This window comes from Prunus avium, chromosome 7 (assembly GCF_965620075.1).
Source record: "Prunus avium chromosome 7, drPruAviu1.hap1.1, whole genome shotgun sequence".
In the NCBI taxonomy this organism is placed as follows: Eukaryota; Viridiplantae; Streptophyta; class Magnoliopsida; order Rosales; family Rosaceae; genus Prunus; species Prunus avium.
In genome coordinates this window covers 38,461,122-38,482,476 of record NC_142290.1, presented here as the reverse complement: position 1 = coordinate 38,482,476, position 21,355 = coordinate 38,461,122, and the positions used below count along the sequence as shown (strand labels likewise).

At 38.9% G+C, this 21,355-nt stretch overlaps 4 protein-coding genes across 5 annotated transcripts; 3 read left to right on the top strand and 1 right to left on the bottom strand.

The window, feature by feature from the left end:
- Nucleotides 1-7,400: 7,400 nt before the first annotated feature.
- On the top strand, nt 7,401-11,561 carry LOC110752625 (uncharacterized). The gene is made up of 7 exons (XM_021953328.2): nt 7,401-8,951; nt 9,115-9,246; nt 9,381-9,562; nt 9,964-10,174; nt 10,499-10,736; nt 10,815-10,965; nt 11,060-11,561. The coding sequence occupies exons 1-7, from the start codon at nt 7,811-7,813 to the stop codon at nt 11,360-11,362; spliced, it is 2,358 nt and encodes a 785-aa protein (XP_021809020.2). The 5' UTR covers nt 7,401-7,810; the 3' UTR covers nt 11,363-11,561.
- Nucleotides 11,562-12,489: 928 nt separating this feature from the next.
- Nucleotides 12,490-14,323, top strand: LOC110752648 (class V chitinase CHIT5b-like). The gene is made up of 2 exons (XM_021953350.2): nt 12,490-13,698; nt 13,807-14,323. The coding sequence occupies exons 1-2, from the start codon at nt 12,573-12,575 to the stop codon at nt 13,833-13,835; spliced, it is 1,155 nt and encodes a 384-aa protein (XP_021809042.2). The 5' UTR covers nt 12,490-12,572; the 3' UTR covers nt 13,836-14,323.
- A 178-nt stretch (nt 14,324-14,501) lies between these two features.
- Nucleotides 14,502-18,654, bottom strand: LOC110752650 (uncharacterized). Of its 2 annotated transcripts, none has more exons than XM_021953351.2 (10): nt 18,314-18,654; nt 17,333-17,420; nt 17,138-17,212; nt 17,004-17,040; nt 16,106-16,189; nt 15,896-15,956; nt 15,693-15,799; nt 15,500-15,565; nt 14,831-14,973; nt 14,502-14,677 (listed from the first exon to the last, which is right to left on the bottom strand). In XM_021953351.2, the coding sequence occupies exons 1-9, from the start codon at nt 18,393-18,395 to the stop codon at nt 14,878-14,880; spliced, it is 696 nt and encodes a 231-aa protein (XP_021809043.1). In that variant the 5' UTR covers nt 18,396-18,654; the 3' UTR covers nt 14,502-14,677; nt 14,831-14,877. The 2 variants fall into 2 exon arrangements, with proteins under 2 accessions (XP_021809043.1, XP_021809044.1); XM_021953352.2 differs by having other exon boundaries at nt 17,333-17,414; nt 18,314-18,644.
- A 511-nt stretch (nt 18,655-19,165) lies between these two features.
- On the top strand, nt 19,166-19,828 carry LOC110752651 (large ribosomal subunit protein eL39). Its single transcript, XM_021953353.2, has 3 exons — nt 19,166-19,310; nt 19,386-19,489; nt 19,581-19,828. The coding sequence occupies exons 1-3, from the start codon at nt 19,308-19,310 to the stop codon at nt 19,627-19,629; spliced, it is 156 nt and encodes a 51-aa protein (XP_021809045.1). The 5' UTR covers nt 19,166-19,307; the 3' UTR covers nt 19,630-19,828.
- Nucleotides 19,829-21,355: the final 1,527 nt, after the last annotated feature.

Genomic DNA, 21,355 nt, shown 5'->3' with positions numbered 1-21,355 from the left:
AGCCCAGAAAACAAAACAAAAAAGACTTTAGAGGCCGCGGTTAAGTAACCATAATTAATTAGTGACACTTAACCCAAGTATGTCCTCATCTGCAAAAGGACCAACTGGCAAAAACATCAAGGGTATTATTGGGTTTTCACGTTTCATTTGTGAGCTTATTTATTTCTTCTCTTTCTTTATAGAAACAAAAAGAAACAAAGTGGAAATGAGTATGTTTTAATCTGAACCCTGTAAGAAGTCTAGTGTTGGCAGAAGAAGGGCTCCGGGAGAAGTGTCTCTTCGCTTGCCATCGCTTTCGTGGGCAGACAAACTTTTCCAAGAAGTTACATTTCACAACAAGTTTGGTGGCAAAAGTGTTCCATTCCATGCCACGTACGTCTTCTTCAACTTAATCCAGAGACTTGCTTGTGGCATATGATTACTCCATTCCACACACACCCTCCTCATCGTGCTGATTTATTTATATTTAGAAAAAAAAAAAAAAAACAAGGGCTTGATTGATTGGTTTGGCTGCAATGCAATCTCCATTAATCCGTCCAATCCAATTGATAACTATAATGTCCAGGTCAGCTGAGTTTGTTAGAAGAGCACATGGATGACACGTGCTCTAAGTCAGATTTGTTAAACAAGTTGTTAGTCGGCTGCTTAGCTTCTGAGATTGTTATTAGCTATAAAGGTTGTACTGTTATAGTGTAATATCACTACGAAAATCAATATACAATTCTCAGTTTCAATAATCTCTGCTTTCTTCTTTACTGTTCTGCTTCCTCTTCTGCTTCTTTAGTCTTCCTTTTTCATTCTTCTTCTCTACTGTTATCATGATATCACGAGCTTAGGTTCGATTCTGGTTTCTATTTGCTTCCGCATTCTATTCTTCCTTGTTCCTCTGCTTCTTTCTTCTGTCAATCTCAAATCTCAATTTCTCATTTTCTCTGCAACTTTCTCCAAACACTTTCGTTCTTTGAAACCCTAATTTTTTTGCTTTCATGGCTTCCTCTCTCAAAATTGACGGCCTTTTGGGCATGCTTACCATTCGGCTTAACGATGACAACTTCCTGAAGTGGAGTTATCAACTGGAGTGGGTCCTCCAGGGCCACGATTTGTTCGGCCACTTCGATGGTTCATCTGTTTCTCCTCCCAAATTTGCCATTGTCGGTGAAGAAGGCGCTACTTCTGAGATCACGGTGGCCTATAAAGACTGGATTCGCACAGACAAGGCACTCCTGAGCCTTCTTATTGCATCTTTGTCCGATGAAGCGCTTGAGTATGTTATCGGGAGTCAAACGGCTCGAGAGGCCTGGCTTCATCTCTGCGATCGCTACGCATCTGTTTCTCGAGCAAGAATTAACCATCTGAAAACAGAACTGCAGACTGCTCAAAAAGGTGGAGACTCCATTGAGCGATTCTTGCTTCGTCTTAAACACATTCGTGACCAATTGCGTGCGGCTGCTGTGCTCATTTCCGATGATGATTTTGTTATCGCTACTTTGAATGGTTTACCACCAGAGTATGCCATAATCAAGACTATTCTGATTGGTCGTGATTCTCCAATCACTCTTAAGGATTTTCGCTCTCAACTCCTAGCTGCAGAGCAAACTGCTGAGGCTCGTATTGTTCATCACTCAGGTCTGTATGCTGCGAATTCATCTTCTAGTGTTCGGCCCTCTTCTGTTGCTTCTGGTCAAGGCTTATTGCCTACTCCTTCTCATCCTCTGCCTCCTGTGCATTATTCTCGTGGCTTTTCTTCTGGCCGTGGAAGGTTTAATGGCGGCCGGAATCAGCATTCTCAGTTTCACTCATCTAGTTTTCGTGGTGCTCCCTCTTCCAATTATGGTGGTTCTGGTTCATACAAGGTTGTGCCAGAATGTCAAATATGCAGCAAACGTGGTCACACGGCAGCGAACTGTTATTATCGCAATGCTCCCTCTTCAGATGCTCCTTCACATGTTGTTGAGTGCCAAATCTGTGGCAAACGAGGGCATGCTGCTTTGGATTGTTATCACCGCTCTAACTATGCATTTCAAGGGCAAGCACCGCCATCTTCCTTAACTGCTATGACGACTCAGTCCTCTTACTCTCCAGAGCAAGTCTGGATTGCTGACACAGGAGCTTCTCATCATATGGTTGGCAATGCCTCTCACCTGCATAATGTCACTCCTTGTGATGTGACTGAGAATGTCACTGTTGGTAATGGGGAAGGTTTGGAAATTCTTAATCTTGGCACTACCTCTATTTCTTGTGCCAATACCAGATCTTTATCTCTGCGATCTGTGTTTCATGTTCCCAAACTTAAAGCCAATCTATTATCGGTTCATCAATTGTGTAAAGATAACAATTGTCTTATCACCTTTGATGTCTCTGGTTTTTGCATACAGGACAAGCTCACCAAGCAAATTGTTCTTCAGGGCAAGAGTAATCAAGGTCTCTATCACATTCCTCTAGCTGCTTCTTATATCTTGAATCGTGCCTCCTATTTTTCTTCTGCTCCAGTTGCCTATCTTGGCCAACAAATAAAGTCCTCTCTTTGGCATCAAAGGTTAGGTCATCCAACAAATGAAGTTGTGAAACTAATGCTTCAAGCCTCTGCTGTGTCTGTTTCTGCTGATTCTATTTCTGCCCTATGTTCTACTTGTTTGCACGGCAAAATGCATAAGTTGCCTTTTCCTAGTGAGCATGTTAAGTCTAATATAGCCTTTCAAAGGATCCATAGTGATGTATGGGGTCCCTCTAGAAATAAATCCATAGATGGTTATCGCTATTCTGTCTCTTTTGTTGATGAATGTACTGGTTTCCTGTGGCTTTATCCACTGTTCAATAAATCTGGAGTTTTTGAAATCTTTCTTAAGTTCTATGCCTTTATTAGTACTCAATTTGGTGCTCATGTTCAATATTTTCAAAGTGATGGGGGTGGTGAGTTTAATAGTTCACAATTTGCCTCGTTTCTTGACTCAAAAGGCATCATTCATCAGTTGTCTTGTCCTTCAACTCCTCAGCAAAATGGTCTTGCTGAGAGAAAGAATCGCCATGTTATAGAAACTGCCTTGACTCTGTTAGTTACTGCCAACCTTCTTGGTCAGTTTTGGTATCATGCTGTGGCACATGCTGCTTACTTGATTAATTTCATGCCTAGTATTGTTCTTGGGAATCAGTCTCCTTTTCAGAAGTTGTTTGACAAGCCTCCACCTCTTCAGCATCTAAGGGTCTTTGGCACTGCTGTTTATCCATATATTAGACCATTTAATGAACATAAACTTCAATCTAGGACTATACAGTGTGTTTCATGGGATATTCTCAGGGTTATAAAGGTGTTATATGCTATAACACTTCTACTCACCGATTTCTTCTCTCTCGACATGTGGTTCATGATGAGAGTGTCTTTCCTTTTAAACACTCCGAGCCTTCACTTCCATCCAGCACTCTTTCTTCTTGTCCTCCATCTTCTTCCAAGGCTCCACCTATTATAGTTTCTGTTTCACACCATGTGCCTTCCTTGGCTTCTAGTCCAGCTTCTAATCTTGCTTCTGTTTGTACCATACCTGACCCTCCACTCGTACAACGACACGTGGATCTCATAAACTCGCCCAAGCACCCAAGGCCTCGGACAATCGGCATAGGCTACTGATGATATTGTCTCAAAGCAGCAAAAGATCATTACAAGCCCAACACAGCCTACAATCGGTATCCCCTACCGATTCTGTAGAATCAACCTCGAAGCACCCGCCCGAAATATCTAAGGACTCGTGTCAACCTCATAGGGCCCTCCCACGAGTCCCACATCGAAAATGAGCACTAAGAGCATACTAAATGCCCTCTATAAATATGCACATTCCACTACAATACAGGGGTAAGACTTTTCAGCTTGACTTTTATACTTTTATATGGTCAACAGCAAGAGCTCTTAAAACAACAATCTTACTTAAGCATCGGAGGGTCTTAGGCTGGTTCCACACCGGTTCCATAGACCTTACGAGTCTCGACTTCTTTCTATTCAGGATCGGCATCCAAGGACAGGAAGAATCGGCATCCAATCGATCTCTCGATCGTCCATCCCACTTGTAAGTTGCACTCATCTCTATCTGTTCAGATTTAGCGCCAACAGCTTCCTTTGATGTCCCTTCCCATGTTTCTGCATCTTTTGGTGGTGATCCAGTTTTAGTTGCTTCGAGTGCAGACTCTACAGAGAATTTCCAAGTCCTTAGTGATAAACAATTACAAGTTCTTTTGCCTTCTCATGAATCTTCTTCCACATCTATGCCTCCTCCTATGCATCCTATGCAGACAAGGTCTAAGAGTGGTATTGTCAAGACTAAGCCATTTGAGGATTATCAATGCTATCTTACTACTATTCCATCCCTTCATGAAGCTGCTGAACCAGCTACTTATAAAGCTGCTTCTCAGTCATCTGTTTGGATACAGGCTATGAGGGAGGAAATTGAAGCTTTGCACACTCAAGGTACATGGGATTTAGTTCCTATGCCTGTGGATAAAAACATTGTTGGTAGCCGATGGGTTTACAGAGTCAAGAAGAACTCAAATGGGTCTGTAGCAAGACATAAGGCTTGCTTGGTTGCACAAGGTTTCAGTCAAGCTCCTAGTCTAGATTTTAGTGAGACTTTTAGTCCGGTTGTAAGGCATACAACAGTTAGATTGGTTTTGAGTATTGCTGCTATGAACAGGTGGTCTCTTAGACAACTTGATGTGAAAAATGCTTTTCTTCATGGTGACCTTGAAGAAGAAGTGTTTATGCGCCAACCTCAAGGTTTTGAAGACTCTGCATATCCAACCCATGTTTGTTGATTGAGAAAATCTCTTTATGGGCTAAAGCAAGCACCCCAGGCTTGGAATGCGAAATTCACAGGTTATCTCCCAGCCATTGGCTTTTCTGCTTCTCATTCTGATCCAAGTCTCTTTCTTAAGCATGTTGGTTCAGATAGTGTCATTCTTCTACTCTATGTTGATGATATTATCTTGACTGGTTCTAAAGATAGTTTAGTCCAAGAAGTTATTGATGAATTAAGTGCTGTGTTTGAAATGAAAGATATGGGTAAGTTAACCTACTTCTTAGGTTAACAGATTTCCTATAATAATAATGGAGATATCTTTGTCTGTCAAACGAAATATGCTAAAGATTTACTTACAAAGGCTGGTATGGATACATGTCGACCTTGTACTACTCCATGTAAGCCACATTGTCAGCTTTTGGCTTCTGAGGGTGATTCCTTATCTGATCCAACCATCTATAGAAGTATTGTTGGAGCACTGCAGTATTTGACATTCACCCGACTTGATCTTTGTTATGTTGTTAATACTGTATGTCAGTTTATGACTCAGCCTTCAGATTTACATTTTCAGTTGGTTAAGCGCATCTTGAGATATATTCATGGTACTTTGGATCATGGTCTGACTTTTACAAGTGGATCTTGGGATCTTCATGCTTACAGTGATGCAGATTGGGCCTCTGATGTGAATACTCGCAGGTCAACTACTGGTTTTGTGGTGTTTCTTGGCAACAATCCAGTTTCATGGCAGTCTAAGAAGCAAACTTCTGTTTCAAGAAGTTCCACTGAGGCTGAGTATAGAGCATTGGCTCATACAACAGCTGATTTAGCTTGGGTTCGACAGGTATTACTTGATTTGAAGGTATTCTTACCACAGCCTCCTACAATACATTGTGACAATCTTTCAGCCCTTGCCTTAAGTTCAAATCTTGTGTTTCATTCTCGAATCAAACATTTAGATATTGATTTTCATTTTGTACGGGAAAGGGTACAAAAGAAAGACTTGATTATGCAGTATATTCCCACTGAAGAACAAGTAGCAGACATCTTCACAAAGGGATTGCATGGTCCTATTTTCCCGAGACATTGCAGAAATCTGCAACTTAGCAGATCAGCTGGGTTTGAGGGGGAATGATAACTATAATGTCCAGGTCAGCTGAGTTTGTTAGAAGAGCACATGGATGACACGTGCTCTAAGTCAGATTTGTTAAACAAGTTGTTAGTCGGTTGCTTAGCTTCTGAGATTGTTATTAGCTATAAAGGTTGTATTGTTACAGTGTAATATCACTACGAAAATCAATATACAATTCTCAGTTTCAATAATCTCTGCTTTCTTCTTTACCGTTCTGCTTCCTCTTCTGCTTCTTTAGTCTTCCTTTTTCATTCTTCTTCTCTACTGTTATCACCAATATCATGATTTTCCTGCAAATGTAAACAAGGCAGCCATGCAGAGGTACGGCCAAACTAGGGCCACCACTATAAAACATCTGCTTAGATCACGTACACCGAAGGTAAGTGGTCTCATATAAATTATGTTGAAGAATACACACAATCCCACATTGGATACTTAACAAAATAGAAAGTCTCATATAATAAATGGCTCAACTCTTAATAACATTGAGACCCCCCACACTTGCTAAATAAGTGGTCAAGTTGGGGACAATATCGATGTTGCTAGTAATATGCTAAGAGTTCGTTCCTCTGAAATATAGAAATAAGTGAAGTGTCGTTCCCACGAAGAACTCAGTTTTATTGTTGTTTCTCTGCACAAACTTGGACACAAACTCTGCCTTGTTCACTCATCTTATTTGTGCCTCTGCTGATCTAAATTCCTCCACCTACCAGCTCTCCATCCCTTCCTCTCCTCTCAGGAGCCATCCTTCTCCAGCTTCACCGGTGCCGTTTTTAATCATAGTGGTATTTTGAATTATTTAAACCTTTAATTAATAGTATGTTAAATTTCTATGATTAAAAAGGGGATATAAAATATTAGGTCCAAGAAATCAACATTTCATCGTCACACTCATAAAAATCGGGCGCATATCTTTCGTGAGGCAAAGTTTTATATGATAGTCAGAATATTAGGTTCCTTAACCGTAATGCAATTTGCTTTGGCATTTAAGAAGAGAGAAAAAGTTTGGTGGCAAAAGTTTTCCATGTCACATCTTCAACTTTAATCTTTCATGCCAGAAAAAGAGGATCACTTTTCCTTGGGAATTTCTAGAGACTTATGATAAAAGTAACAATGTTAAGAAAATTAGAGTACACAACTCTAATATAGAATGGTTGGAGATAAAATAAGTAAATAAATTATTTGTATTAAACTCACAAAATATTATAACAAGACAACTCTCATAAGAAAGACCAACTCTTACAAGCACTCTTTCTCACTTTTTACTTTTCTAGAATTATCTTGCAAATTGATCAAAGTGTTGCTGACTTTGCATAGTCGGTGAAGACTTCTCCACCTTTCTAGATTTCTCCAAATGAACAATATCATTTCAATGAGCTGGGCATTTATTTACCTTGGGCTTGGTTAATTTGTTGGGCTGGTGATGATGTTTTAATAAGTGTAGCTTGCGGCATGCTGACTTATGGTTAGAAAGAGAAGGAGGGCTTGAGTTTGAGTGATTGGCTGGTGGATGGAGTGCACGCTCAATCCAAATATTACAACATTAATTTGTCCAGTAGGTATCATGGTACCATGGTGGGTGCTCATCGTTCACTTCACAAGAACTTAATGCAGAGGTTAGGCCGAACCTGCTTAGATCAAAGCCCTTGCACAATTACGTATAAGGAACGGTAGGTAAGTGGTCTCTCACTCTCAGTCTCATTCATTATTGAGGTTTTGCAAAATGGCACTGAAGATGTTGTTTCCACTGTCCACAAGACATGTTGCAAGTCACACCGAAATATCTGCCCATATCCTGCACTGCACATGATGATGATGCCATGTATATATATATATATGTATTAATACGTAGTAGTAGAAACTAGTCATCTTGTACGAGGAAAAATCAAACTAGCTTTTTATGTCCATGTCCATGGGATCAAAAAATATCACTCCCCTTATCCTCTTCATCATCTTCCTTATTTCATCCCAATTTTATTCTTGTTCCTCCGCACAAACTTGGATCAGAGCTGGTTACTGGTACGCCGGTAGCGAGTCTCCGATACCTGACATCAACTCTGCCTTGTTCACTCATCTTATTTGTGCTTCTGCTGATCTGAATTCCTCCACCTACCAGCTCTCCATCCCTTTCTCTCAAGAGCCATCCTTCTCCATCTTCACCGGTGTCGTCAAGCGCAAAAACCCATCAGTCATAACACTCTTATCCATCTGGAATGGACAAGCTGCAACAGCTCAATCAATTTTGGGTCAGAAAGTTAACTATTCAGTCTTGTCCTCAATGGTCAACAAACCTTCTAACAGAAAGTCTTTCATTGAGTCTTCAATCAAAACAGCAAGGCTTTATGGATTTCAAGGTATAGACTTGCTTTGGCTTTGGCCTAACACAGCCTCTGATATGATCAACATGGCAAAATTATTGGATGAGTGGCGAGCTGCTGTGAATTCTGAGTCAAGAAACTCCAGGGATCAGTCACGGTTGATATTGACAATGGCCATTCGTTATTTGCCTGCTTTCGAATCGTTGAGTTACCCAATTGAATCTATGAAGAGGAACTTGGATTGGGCACATGTTATGGCATATGACTATCATCTGCCTTCTAAGGAGAATGTCACTGGTGCTCATGCTGCTTTATATGACCCGTCAAGCCATGTTAACACCGACTATGGTATAAAGCAATGGCTAAACAACTCATTTCCTGCTAGCAAACTGGTTTTGGGTTTGCCTTACCATGGCTATGCGTGGACACTTGTGCACCCCAAAGACAATAATGGAGTTGGGGCACCTGCAGCAGGCACAGCTGAGACGAAAGACGGATCCATGAGCTATATGTACATCAAGCGGTACATTCGAAGCTACAGAGCTCCCATAGTGTACAATGCTACTTATGTTGTGAACTATTGCATCATAGGGTCGAGTTGGATTGGTTTTGATGATGTGGAATCTATCAGAACTAAGATTGCATATGTCAAGGAGAAGAAGCTACTTGGTACCAATGTGTTTCAAGTCACCAATGATGACGATTGGGCGCTTTCTCGGGCAGGTTGGCCAAAGTGATTTTTGTTGCTATGTTTTTGACATGTCATAAAACTAAATTTTATATCCTGAAGGAAGTTTAATTTTGACAGCAGGCTATCTGCATAAATCAACTTATTTTCTAATGGAGAGTCATTTATTCTACTTCTAACTGGTTTAGTAAATGACAGTTCAAGAGGAAGAAAATGATCAAGAAAACAAGCGGCGGTTATTACTTATAGTTTTGCTTCCAATTACGTTGGTCATAATCCTCATAGCCTTCGTGGTGTGTTACTTACAAAGAAAATTGTTGAAGATAAAAGGTTATTTTTCTCAACTGTACTTAGTGTTTGCTTCTAATAGCAATTAGACGAAGATAAATTCTCTTTTCGAACCATTATATCAAGAGTTTGGCAATTGCATTTTCACTTTTTATTATTTTCCCTTCTGGTTTCAGGGATGATTATTCTTGGGAATTCAAATCTATCAAATTCAAGGTCTACTACTACTAGTACATCAGCTCTTAACAGTGATCCTCCAAATCTGCAAGCATTCAGCTTTTCCAATATCAAAGCGGCAACAAATAACTTCTCAAGTGAAAACAAGCTTGGAGAGGGTGGGTTTGGTCCTGTTTACATGGTAACATTTACCACCTTCCAAAACAAGGGTTCCAAGATACTATGTAATTGAGGATTAGATAAGAGTGAAATAGAGCCAACTCCAGAAGTAGGAAGATTAGGATAGTAGTCAAAGAAAAAGGAGAAAAGAATTTTATTTACAAAAGGAAAAGGAAACAAAGAATTTAGGGTTAAAGCTGTGTCTATGATCATTGGCTACTAATTCCCCTCACGCTGAACCAAAAGCTTATCAACAACTGAAAGCAGAGTCACCTTCACCTTGTGTTAACTAAGTGGTACATTCTGGTGAACAGTGAGAGTGATACCATTTGTAGATTCATCTTTTGATCAGATATAAATCTGGAATTTCTTTTTACTAAACCATGCTAACTAAACTAACCATGTTTTCTTCAATTTTTCAAGGGTAAATTGCGAGGAGGACACGAAATCGCAGTGAAAAGACTTTCGAAAACGTCAACTCAAGGACTTGAGGAATTTAGAAATGAGGTTACACTTACTGCAAGACTACAACATGTAAATCTAGTTCGAGTTCTTGGATTTTGCACTGAGAAGGAAGAAAAAATGCTGATCTACGAGTACATGCCCAACAAAAGCTTGGACTTCTACATTTTTGGTCTGCAATTTTTCATGCTTCCTGTTATGGTTGAGAGTGCAGGGTAGAATAACACAATACTTTTGCATTCTTTAAGTTTCAGTGGGTCTTAAGACTCTTCACATCTCCTCTAAGAGGTAAACATGGGGGGTTAAACTTATTGGAACTCTCCAAATAGTTCGACAAGCATATTCTTGAGGACTGAGCCAACACTACTGTATATTAAGCAAACAAAAATCACTTGTTAAGCCATCTAAGCTTATGGTGCAGGAACATGTGACTTGTAATTTGTCAGTCTCTTGCTCCTTTGCCTACCTCATTGGTCCTGAATTTGATATCTTGCAGATCCTACCGGACGGTATCTTCTAGACTGGACAAAGCGTGTGCACATCATTGAAGGGGTTACCCAAGGACTCCTATATCTTCAAGAATACTCCAATTTTACAATTATTCACCGAGATCTGAAAGGTAGCAACATTTTACTTGACCACGAAATGAATGCTAAGATATCAGATTTTGGAATGGCTAAACTTTTCAGAAAAGATGAACTTGAAGCAAACACAAGCCGGATTGTTGGAACATAGTAAGTAAACTGCCTCTTTTTGGTTATTCACACATACATGCTCATATCCTTTAATACTTGTTGTGGTATGCAATGCAGTGGCTATGTTCCTCCTGAATATGTAAGAAAAGGTATATACTCTACGAAGTACGACGTCTACAGCTTTGGGGTTCTACTTTTACAAATGATTAGTGGAAGGAGGAGCACATGTTACTATGGTCCGAACAAAAGCTTGCACCTCTTGCAATATGTAAGTTCCATAGCTGTCTATGATTCTATCACCACTAATGTAAACTATTACTTAGATCTAAACTATATATGAAGTAACATTCAAACTATTTCAGGCATATCTATCTTGGAAAGAGGACAAAGGAAGAGAATTTATTGATCCATCACTGGATGATTCTTCTTCTTCTTGTAAATTATCGAGATGCTTGCAAGTAGCTCTATTATGTGTCCAGGAAAATCCGGAGGATAGGCCTACAATGTTGGAAGTTTATTCCATGCTCAAAACTGATACTGAACCCATTCCCACTCCTACAAAGATGGCTTTCTCAGGAAATAGAAGTATGGAAAACATATCTACATCGCAGCAAGGAAGTTGTTCAGTTAATGATGCACAAATTTCCGAATTGCAACCCCGATGAAATTACAGGCTCAGGATAGGAGACATTAGTTTTTCATTTTCAATGGTTGAGTTCTTAGGCTCAAGAATGTGGGTGGTCATATACTCTACGAAGTATAAAAGATTTTAGCAACTTTGGATTCTTCATCTGGAGGCCTACATGCTGTAAACATTACAATATTTTGTTAAATTAAAAATTTGCAATTCCTGTGCAGAGAGAAGGGAGGGAACTGGTGATGAGGAAGTCATTTGAACATTGAACTAGTGGTTAGGCTTAGACCAAGGGGAGGATATGCCAAATTTTTTGTTTTGTTTGTACAAAATTCTTTTATACAACAAAAACAAAAACTTCAGGAAAAAAAAATTTAAATCCAGCCTGCACTATTCCCAGACAAACACAACTGAACATGAAAAACAACATAATAACATGTCCACTCGGAGCCCTGTTCCAAAAGAAAACCACCACCAAATGAGAAGTATTAGCATTTTTGTCAGAAGTTAAAGGGGTAAACAATGGCCTCTCCTAACAACAACCTTCATCATTGATTTCGACCGTTATAAAAATTAGTGACAGCAATTAAGTTAAGACAAGTGGTTTAAAGTAAACATTATATGGTATGTTGTCGTTCTAAGTTTGGTTTTAAAAACCATTTGCTTGTGAAGCCTGTGTTGTTATGATTGGAGCTTCTGCTTAGTCGTGACTTCCCTGTCCAAGCATTGATCATTTCCACAAGCATACATCAAATGTAGAGACGACCACAAAATCCACCAAATCAAACTTTGGACACTTGATAATATAATATTCTCACTGTTGTAAATAAATGACTATTTAATTTTAGAACTAAATAGAACACTGCTATATATATACATATAAGTTGAATGCGACTCTCTTGTTTTTAATTCTACAACACAACACTGCTCTGAATAAGTTATAAGGGACGGCTTAATTTCTAGAATAGAATAGATAGGACTAGTAGCAGTCAAAACAACGACAATTCTTAACTCAAAATTACTTAAATTACATACAACCACTTTCTGGATTATATAGGCTAACGTTTTGCTTAACCCCTTCCATCATTTTTATATGCATTCTTATTTCTTTAATGCACGCTGTGGTGGATAAATACAAAAACTATACACCGAATACGTTTCAAGCTTCGAATAATATATATAGCATATAGCCCTTCCTAGTTTCCACTGGGTACTCAGTCTACTTTGCTCACAGCCTAGAAATGGCAAGCCTCAATGACTTGGTGCATATTCTTTTGCTTTCATGTTCCTTGATGATCTTCAACACTGGCTGTATGGCAGACTCGCTTTCGCACCCTCCTCCCGCTGTGAAGTCGGCCTATTATCCTTCATGGTTGTCAGATGATTTCCCACCTTCAGCTATAAACACATCATTCTTCACTCACATCTTCTATGCCTTTCTTGTGCCAAACGATGTCACTTTCAAATTTGACTTGTCAAATTCAACAGCTTTGCTTCTCTCCAATTTCACCACCACCCTCCATCACAAACATCCACCAGTGAAGACCCTCTTGTCCTTAGGTGGTGGCGGAGATGACCCAGAACTACCTAAAATCTTTGCTCGCATGGCCTCGGAGCCCTCCTCTCGTTCGCATTTCATACACTCTGCCATAGAGGTTGCACGTAAGTTTGGGTTTGATGGGCTGGATCTTGATTGGGAATTCCCTCAAAGCCCAAAAGAAATGAAGGACTTGGGCCACTTGCTCAAAGAATGGCGCCACGCACTCAAGAAAGAGGCTCAATCCACAGCCCGCCCTCCTCTCCTACTGACCGCCGCCGTCTACTTCTCGGCCGACTTCTTCTTGGCCAATGTCCGCCGCTCCTACCCCATGCCACACATGAATAAATACTTGGACTGGATTAATGCAATGTGTTTCGACTATAACGGGGCTTGGAGCAATACCACAGGGCCCAATGCAGCATTGCTTGACCCGAAGAGTAACGTAAACTCCATATACGGGCTTAGGTCATGGATCAAGGCCGGGATACCCCCGAAGAAGCTGGTTATGGGCTTGCCACTCTACGGCCGGACATGGGAGCTCAAAGACCCAAATAATCATAGTATTGGAGCTACTGCTGTTGGGCCAGGCCCAGGAGGTGGGCAGCTGTCGTTCCACCAGGTGGAGACACTGCTGAACCAGTCGGGCGCAACCGTAGTGTATGACGTGGACACTATAACAGTATATTCTTTTAACGGGTCTTCATTGGTTTCGTTTGATGATGCGTTTACTACAACCTCCAAGATAGGGTATGCTCAAGCCCTTGGGCTTCGTGGATACTTCTTTTGGGCCCTCACATATGATAGCGACTGGAAGATTTCGGCGCAAGGTAAATTCACCAACTTTTTCTTGATGATAATTAAGATTCTTTTCATTAATCTTAAACTTAGTTTCCAAAATAATTCATTCTTAATATGTACATTCTCTTAAACTACAGCTTCAAATTCATGGATTCTTGACGAATGAGGAAGAGTGTTACATCTCCTACATTATCTTGCTCCGATTTTGAGGGAGATTTCAGCCATCTAGGATGAAATTCCCAATTGAAGATCATATAGAAACTCGCAGCTATTTTGTGTTTAATATATGTATAAAGCATCGATTCATTGAGTGACTAGTGATTATTGAATTGAACCCAATTTATTTTATGTGTGGTAGAGGATTAATTAAAGTAGGTTGGAGATTTGTATTTTACATTATGAAAGGAAAATAAATGTACAATTGTTTGTTTGCGTACAATAATAAGTAGGCTGACAAGTTACAATACAAATGTGCGGCCTGCATGTAGTCGTCCATGTTACCAAATTTTGAAGTCATTGTTATGGAACTTGATGGGTGGTAGCCAGATTCAACTCCTAATTTCGATTTCGATTATGAATTAGTTCATCTCAATCAATTCAAAGAATCACGAATGTTTAAATACTCCATCCATCCATGATAGTCTTTCCTTCTTCTTTTTTCCCTTTCCTATCCAAAGATTTTAGAATGCATCAATCATAGTATGCTCATCGCAATTGGTTATACTATTATCATTCTTTTTATATAAAAAATTCTATGCAACAATTTTATCAATTGACGCTGCAATTCATAGCAGCTCAGAGAAGAAAACCACAAATTAAATAATACGGGCAGTGGAAAATAAACAGAGTGCAAAACTTTTTTATATAATTAGACTCTTGCAAAATTTTCTCATCACAAAAACTGCAGCATTTCTCATGAGAGCCAGCTCTCCAAACCACCCCCTAGAAGAAAACCGCAAGCGCAAATCGTTTGTTAGTTAAAACCATAGTCGGAATTCTTGCCAAACCCTGCAATTCGATCAAACAGACCAAAGTCAAGTCACAAATGTGGATCTAAACCATTCTTCTAGTTTGAAAATCAATGAAGCAATCTAAATTACAACATCCACCCCCAATAAATGGGAAGAAAAGAAAGATATAAAAAGAGGAGAATTCATATACCTTCTTATAGGTCAGCAGTGTATTCTAACAGAAGGAGGATGCCAAAATTAGCTTTGCTTGTCTCTCATCCATTCAACAAAATTATCAATAATCACAGGCCATGCTTGATCCGAATCATAGTTTTGAAGGTCCGGAAAACTTATCTGCCAAAAGTAAAGATTCATTGAATTAAAACAACTCAGTCACAGAGAGAGAGAGAGAGAGAGAGAGAGAGAGAGAGAGAGAGGTGTTGGGTTCTATAGAAGTCAGAAAGTTAGATCCAGGTACAGGAAGAGGTAATATCCCTCGAATGGAGGTTTTCACTTTTATATTCCCATTCTGGGCTATTGTTTGGTGTTTAAGAGTTTAAACCATCAAATAGGTCAATTAGACTTGAGATTATTCCTGAGTGCATTCTGATTCATCACACAACTCACTGATTGCGTACTTATCAATTATTTTACACGAATGGATAGTCTTATCATAATTTTGTACTTTTCTGACACAAGTTTAGCCTTCCAAAATCATGGTTAGGATTTCAAGCCAAACAAGAAACTCATCTAATTGCATAATCTTAAAACCAGGGCCACTTTCCAGGCCCTGCAACTCAACAACAAAAAGCTAAAAGGTACAAAGAAACATATGAACTAGAATTTCTGGACAAAATAAAAGCAAAAATAATAGGTTTACCTCCTTGCAAAAACGGTAAAAATGTAACCACTGATCCATATTTAATGCTCTGTACTCACTTTGGACCTGCCAAAATTAAAACTGAGCATCAAAGAACAATTGTGGAACCTATTCCAGAAAACAAATGTGTTGAGGAGCCAATTACTTAACAGAAAAGAGAAATGGGACATGAACAGCTGCCACAGCTACATACCTTCAAATACTTAACTAATAAATCAACCTGGAGACGGTATAGGGGACCCAATACGAGATTCAGTAATTCACACACAGTCTCAATGTCTACACTCTTTTGCCTTTCTTCTGAAAATTTAACCAATTTGACAAAGAGATTTCCATGAAAAAAAAAGGTTTTCACTTAATATAAGAAAAAGAAATGCCTCTCAAGACTAAGCTCACCTGTCAAGCAGTATCGAAATGCATATGCATAAAAATCTTCAAATTTGGGTGGGGTCATCAACTATCCAAAAACACAAAAAGCAAGATCAGTACCAACAAATATTTCTTCCTTTCAAGTATCATCCAGTATTATGTACCAAATCACCTCAATAACAATTCCATCATGACTCCGATAGTATCCAAAAGGAAAAGAAAGGAAGATGTGAATACCTCTTTCTCCAAACCCGGGAGTGCTTTCTTTAATTTAGAAATAGTGTCGGCATGTAGCTCTTTCAAGCCTCTTTGCCACTCATCCTAAAGGGAAGAACAGGAAACAGAAACAGAAAAAGGAAAAGAAATGAGAATTAGAAGTCCTAACAAGGGAACATTGAGGTCTCATACTGTATTTATTTAGAGGCTAGGAACACAGATAAAGTTAGTCTTGGGTAGCATTGAGAGGGCCAGCCACAGGCTATCCTCATTACACTAACCTTGAAGTCGGATCCTATTCCCGATAAAACAAATATTCCAGGGACCTTGAACAATTAGAGCAAACTCTACACACATCGAAGAATCTTTGTTAAGTTTTTGAAGTTAGTCTCTGTCCAGTTCACTTTCTTCACAGGAAAGCCACATACTGGACAAAATTCTACAGACCAGCTCAATGAAAAAGTGTATCCTGTTTCCTAACTGTTGTATTAAGTGCCTATTATTGCCAAACTGCAACTTCTGATCAGTACTTTTCTATCAAGTTGAAGTGTCAAAATAGTTTTCTGAGTCATAAGATGATCTTTCTCACAGTTAGCAACTTAGTATACAGGCTTAAACCCTACAAACCTAATACTTTTTACGTAACTCCTTTGCCCTTCACTTGGGGTCCCAAAACTAAAATTCTCGTACTTTGGGTGGCTGCCTCCTTTTGTGTTAATCAGACTATCTTCTTTGTAATACCAACGTTTTTGTTTTGTGTCACTCATCAGTTACATGCATATATATTACATATATATCACATCCAATGTATTAAAGCATATTTGCAGAAACAAAAACATTCAATGTATTAGAAGCAAGAACACCAATTGGGAAACAAGAAAACAAGAAAATCTGCTTAAACTATACATTTCCGTCTTACCCTGGAAAAGTAGCCCTGCTTTTCAGCTTTCATTTTCCTGATTCATGCATTCAGGAGCTTCAATCAGGTTACGAGATAACTAATTGAAGTATGCGCACAACAACGTGTAAGCAAAAACTAATATACCAACTTACCAAGCAAGCATCAGTATTCTAACATTAGTATGGTCCACTCCCAAATCCGAACAAAGCGCCTCAATTCCTTCTGGGCTATTCAATCAAACATAAGAGTATAGGAAGGTTAACAGAATTTTAGCACTGCATACTTATTATACGGAATCGACATCACCACTTCATAAATGCATGCTTATCAAAGCACTGTACACTTACTCAATCATGTTTAATGACTGGTTTGCATACAATTCAAAAAGGCTTCCTATCCGGTCTACCACCTTTCTTGATTTACATTTACCTGAGGCTGAATAACATTAGAACACCAAATACTGCATAGTAAAAACAAAAAATATATCTTAAACTTGGCAAGCAAGGGAAAAAAAAAAGCACATCAGATACCAGCAGGATCAACAGCTGACATAACATATTCAAATATAACGACCAATATGTGCAACCTTTCTACAGGGCTAGTTCAATATCTAAAAAAGCAAAAACAATTTTTTTCTTTTATATAGAAAATTTCCACCTACAGACTACAGTACAATGGCATAATTTTGTAATTACTTGAACCATATAAAATCATAGGAAAAATGGTTGAAGAAAGAGATTGTAACATTAATTTGAATATTATTAATCCATCACCAACATGTGAGTATATTACTTCTCATAAATAAATCAAAAAAGAAAACACACCTACGGAATCTTCTATGTTTATTTAGGGCAATTGGTATCATAAAATCTTCGAAACAGTATACCTCTTAAATCAAGAAGTTAAGGGTGATAAAGTAATTTTGACAACTCAAACTTCAAAATCACAAAATTTCCAGATGGCGTGAAGATCATAGTTCCGCTTCTCAAAATTCAAATACACAAAACTACTGAAATTTTTAAAAGTCTAAATCAAAACAAAGCGATGCTATTGGATTAAACAGCATGAACAAGGCCAAATTATAATACAATCCAAAACATTGAAATCGAATAGTTAATGCATGCCCAATAGAATATAATCACAAAAAAGAAGAAAGAAGAAGTTTTTGTTGCTCTGCTAGCTTAACCCAGCTCATAACTGCGTGCAATATTCACATAATTAACTTTTGCGCTTTATGAAAATAAAACAAATATGAGACTTTTAATTTATTTTATTTTATTTTATAGTTTTTATCGGGAACCAATCAGAATCTGAGGAAAGCAAGATACCGGCACGCGGTGGAACGACGTCGCAGGATGTGACGGAAGTCGAAGTTGATGGAGCTGCTTTTCTTTTAGAAGCGCGAGGCATTGTTTGAATTGGAAGAATCAATCAGAACCGTCGATTCTATGCTATCAAACCAATCTAGCACTGGAACTCACTAGAAAGCGAAGCTTGAAGGTTCGAATTCGGGAAAAGACGGCGATAGAGAGAGAAGGGGGGGCTCTTTTATAGTGTTTGGAATGTGGAAGACAGTGAGGCTGTGGGAGAGAGGAGGTTGCAGAATCCTGATGGGGGAAGGAGAGTGAGGCCACGCGGTGATGGGAGCGTGGAGTGGGCCTTAGCGATTTGGGGATACTTTCGGAATTTCACACTTGGATTTCCGTGCGCGGGTTTGGGCGGTTTCAGCAGTGCTACGTTTACAGTGATTGCACTGTCCCGTTCCGGCACGAGTATGACAATGTCGTTTTAGTGTTTACTTTACACTTAATAATTTGCTCAACACACCCTTAATCCTAAAACCCAACAATTCCCATGTTTTTTTTCCCAAATAAAACCACTGCAATATTAGATTTTTAAAGAAAATACGTTAATAATTGTTTAATAAGTCAGATTTCACAATTTATTTATTTATTTTTAATACAAGCAATATCAAAAGAAGGAAAAATTGAACTTGAGACCTTGAGTGCAAGTTTCACTATTTATAAATTTACGATAAGAGGTTAAAACATAATTGAATTTAATAGACCTAGTCCAGTTCATGGCAAAGCCCTAAAACAAGATCTTATCGGGCTGTGTGGAATTTGAGAAATGGGCCTTTATTCAAAATTGGACGCCTCCTGAAATATGATCCGCCTCCACTGAGACTAATCTCGCAAGGGCCCAACAGTCCATAAAACCCATCGCTATAAACTATAAAATGCAAGACTGAGCAATAGGGTTTCCAATCGCTAGGGTTTTTGTCTGCAAGTCGCTCCTCCAGCCGAAGCTCCCACAGCGAAAATGGTAAGCTTTCTATGACACTGGACGTGCAAATTTTAGACTCTGTTCTTGTTCTCATCTCAACGATTGAATTTGCAGCCGTCACACAAGACCTTCAGGATCAAGAAGAAGCTGGCGAAGAAGATGAGGCAGAACCGACCCATTCCTCACTGGATCCGCATGAGGACCGACAACACCATCAGGTGAGAAACATTTGTTCTTTCACACTTCTATCTATCTTTCTGATAATCAAAATGGATTTGGTTGCTCTAATACGGCGTCGTGTTTCCTCAGGTACAATGCTAAGCGCAGGCACTGGCGCCGTACCAAGCTTGGGTTTTAAGGTGGATGACACTCGTAACTTGGCATTTTGTTTAAGATTTTATTTGCAAAAAACAGTTGGAAACTTCTATGTTATAATTAATTGCGAACCTATATGGAGTCCCTTAGCAGAGATTGATATTTGGTTTGTAGTTTATTTGTATTTCAAGTAATGGGTTGGACCAATTTTTGAATTTAGACGAGTTTATCATATTTCTCAATGGCTTCTTTTTGCCCTTCTATTTTTTGTGATTGACATGCTTAAGTCGTAACATATTACTATTACCTATCTAATGAAAATAGTATTGTATTTGTTTGGATGACTGTGATTTGGTCTAATGTATTGCCTCACTTTTCATATGAGGTGCTAGATGTTTCGTTTCCTAATCATTGTGATTGATGCGGAACCTTTTAGCAACTGCTTCAGCCTTGATTTTGCAATTTATGATGCTGGTTGTGCTGATGAGTATGCTGTTAGGGTGTTCTGGTTAGTTTATGTAGTTATTTGGACACATTGTGTAGATTGTTATGTGGAACCAGGGGCTTAATTGTATAGATAGTTATGTACGTATTTTGACACATTGCACAGACTGTTATGTGAAATTAGGGGTCTAATTATGTCGATGGTTATGTAGTTATCAATACACATTGCGTAGATTGTTATGTGGAACCAGGGCAATCTTTTTTTTTTTGGTTGAAACCAGGGGAATCAAGTATGAGAAGGATGTTCCTTTTCTTTTGGGTACCTTGTATTTCACTTTACATACCTTAATGTAAGGCATAAGTTAGAGGAAACATCCGGATGGTTTTCTTGGGATTTTAAGGTGAGAGCAGGTGAGATTGTTGTAGTACTCGCGTTAAACATGACTTTAGGTTGACTTAAGGCTTGCTTAAGTGAGTGAGTAAAATGCATAGGCTATGATTGCTAAAGAGAGGGACGGAGGTAGAAGTGTCTTGGAGAGCTTATGGGAGTGGGATAGATAGTTGAAGTGCTGCTGCTGCTGGCCTTAGAATGCATTTGGGGGAAGAGCGTGGTCTTAATTCTGTGGTCGGTCTTGGTTTACTTAAATCTCGCTTCTTTGTATCTTTTAGTGATGAGGCAAGCTACTGGAGTTCTGATTTCAAGTTTTTTAAATTAGGTTTTTATGTTCTGAATAAAATCATGTCCGGTTGAAGATGATCCAAGGAAAATAGGGATTGACTTTGAGTTAAGTTGATGATTGCAACTCCAGATTGGGATTGATGTATGCATTTTTCTTATAACTGATGTGATCCTATACGTGTGGTTTACTTGATCGTACTGTTTATAAGGCATGTCTTATTGGGAGACTAATATGAAATGAGATCCAGATCCTCTTCGCGTTAATTGAAAGAGTATAATAGAGAAAAGCTAGGCAATGAGAATGAGACGTGCTCCTTTGAAAGAGGGAAGATATATTGGGAGAAATGGATGAAAGAAATTGTAAATTTCCGACGTAGTAGAGTTTTTGTTAGTTTCATTCTCCATCTTTCGTAATAAACGGAACTAAACAAATCAGTTACATGCACAGAAGAAATTATAGAATGTTATGGTATCACCACGTTAGCTGATAAAACTCCCACTCAGAATTTACCACACATCTTTCTCTTTTTGAAAAAAAACTGTTTGTACGACTGGACTTTGGCTTCCACCGCTCCTATGTTTCTATTCCTCCCTCCAACTTCAATTTCCTCATCAAGGTTGTCTTCATCTCCCTCAAAATTTTGTC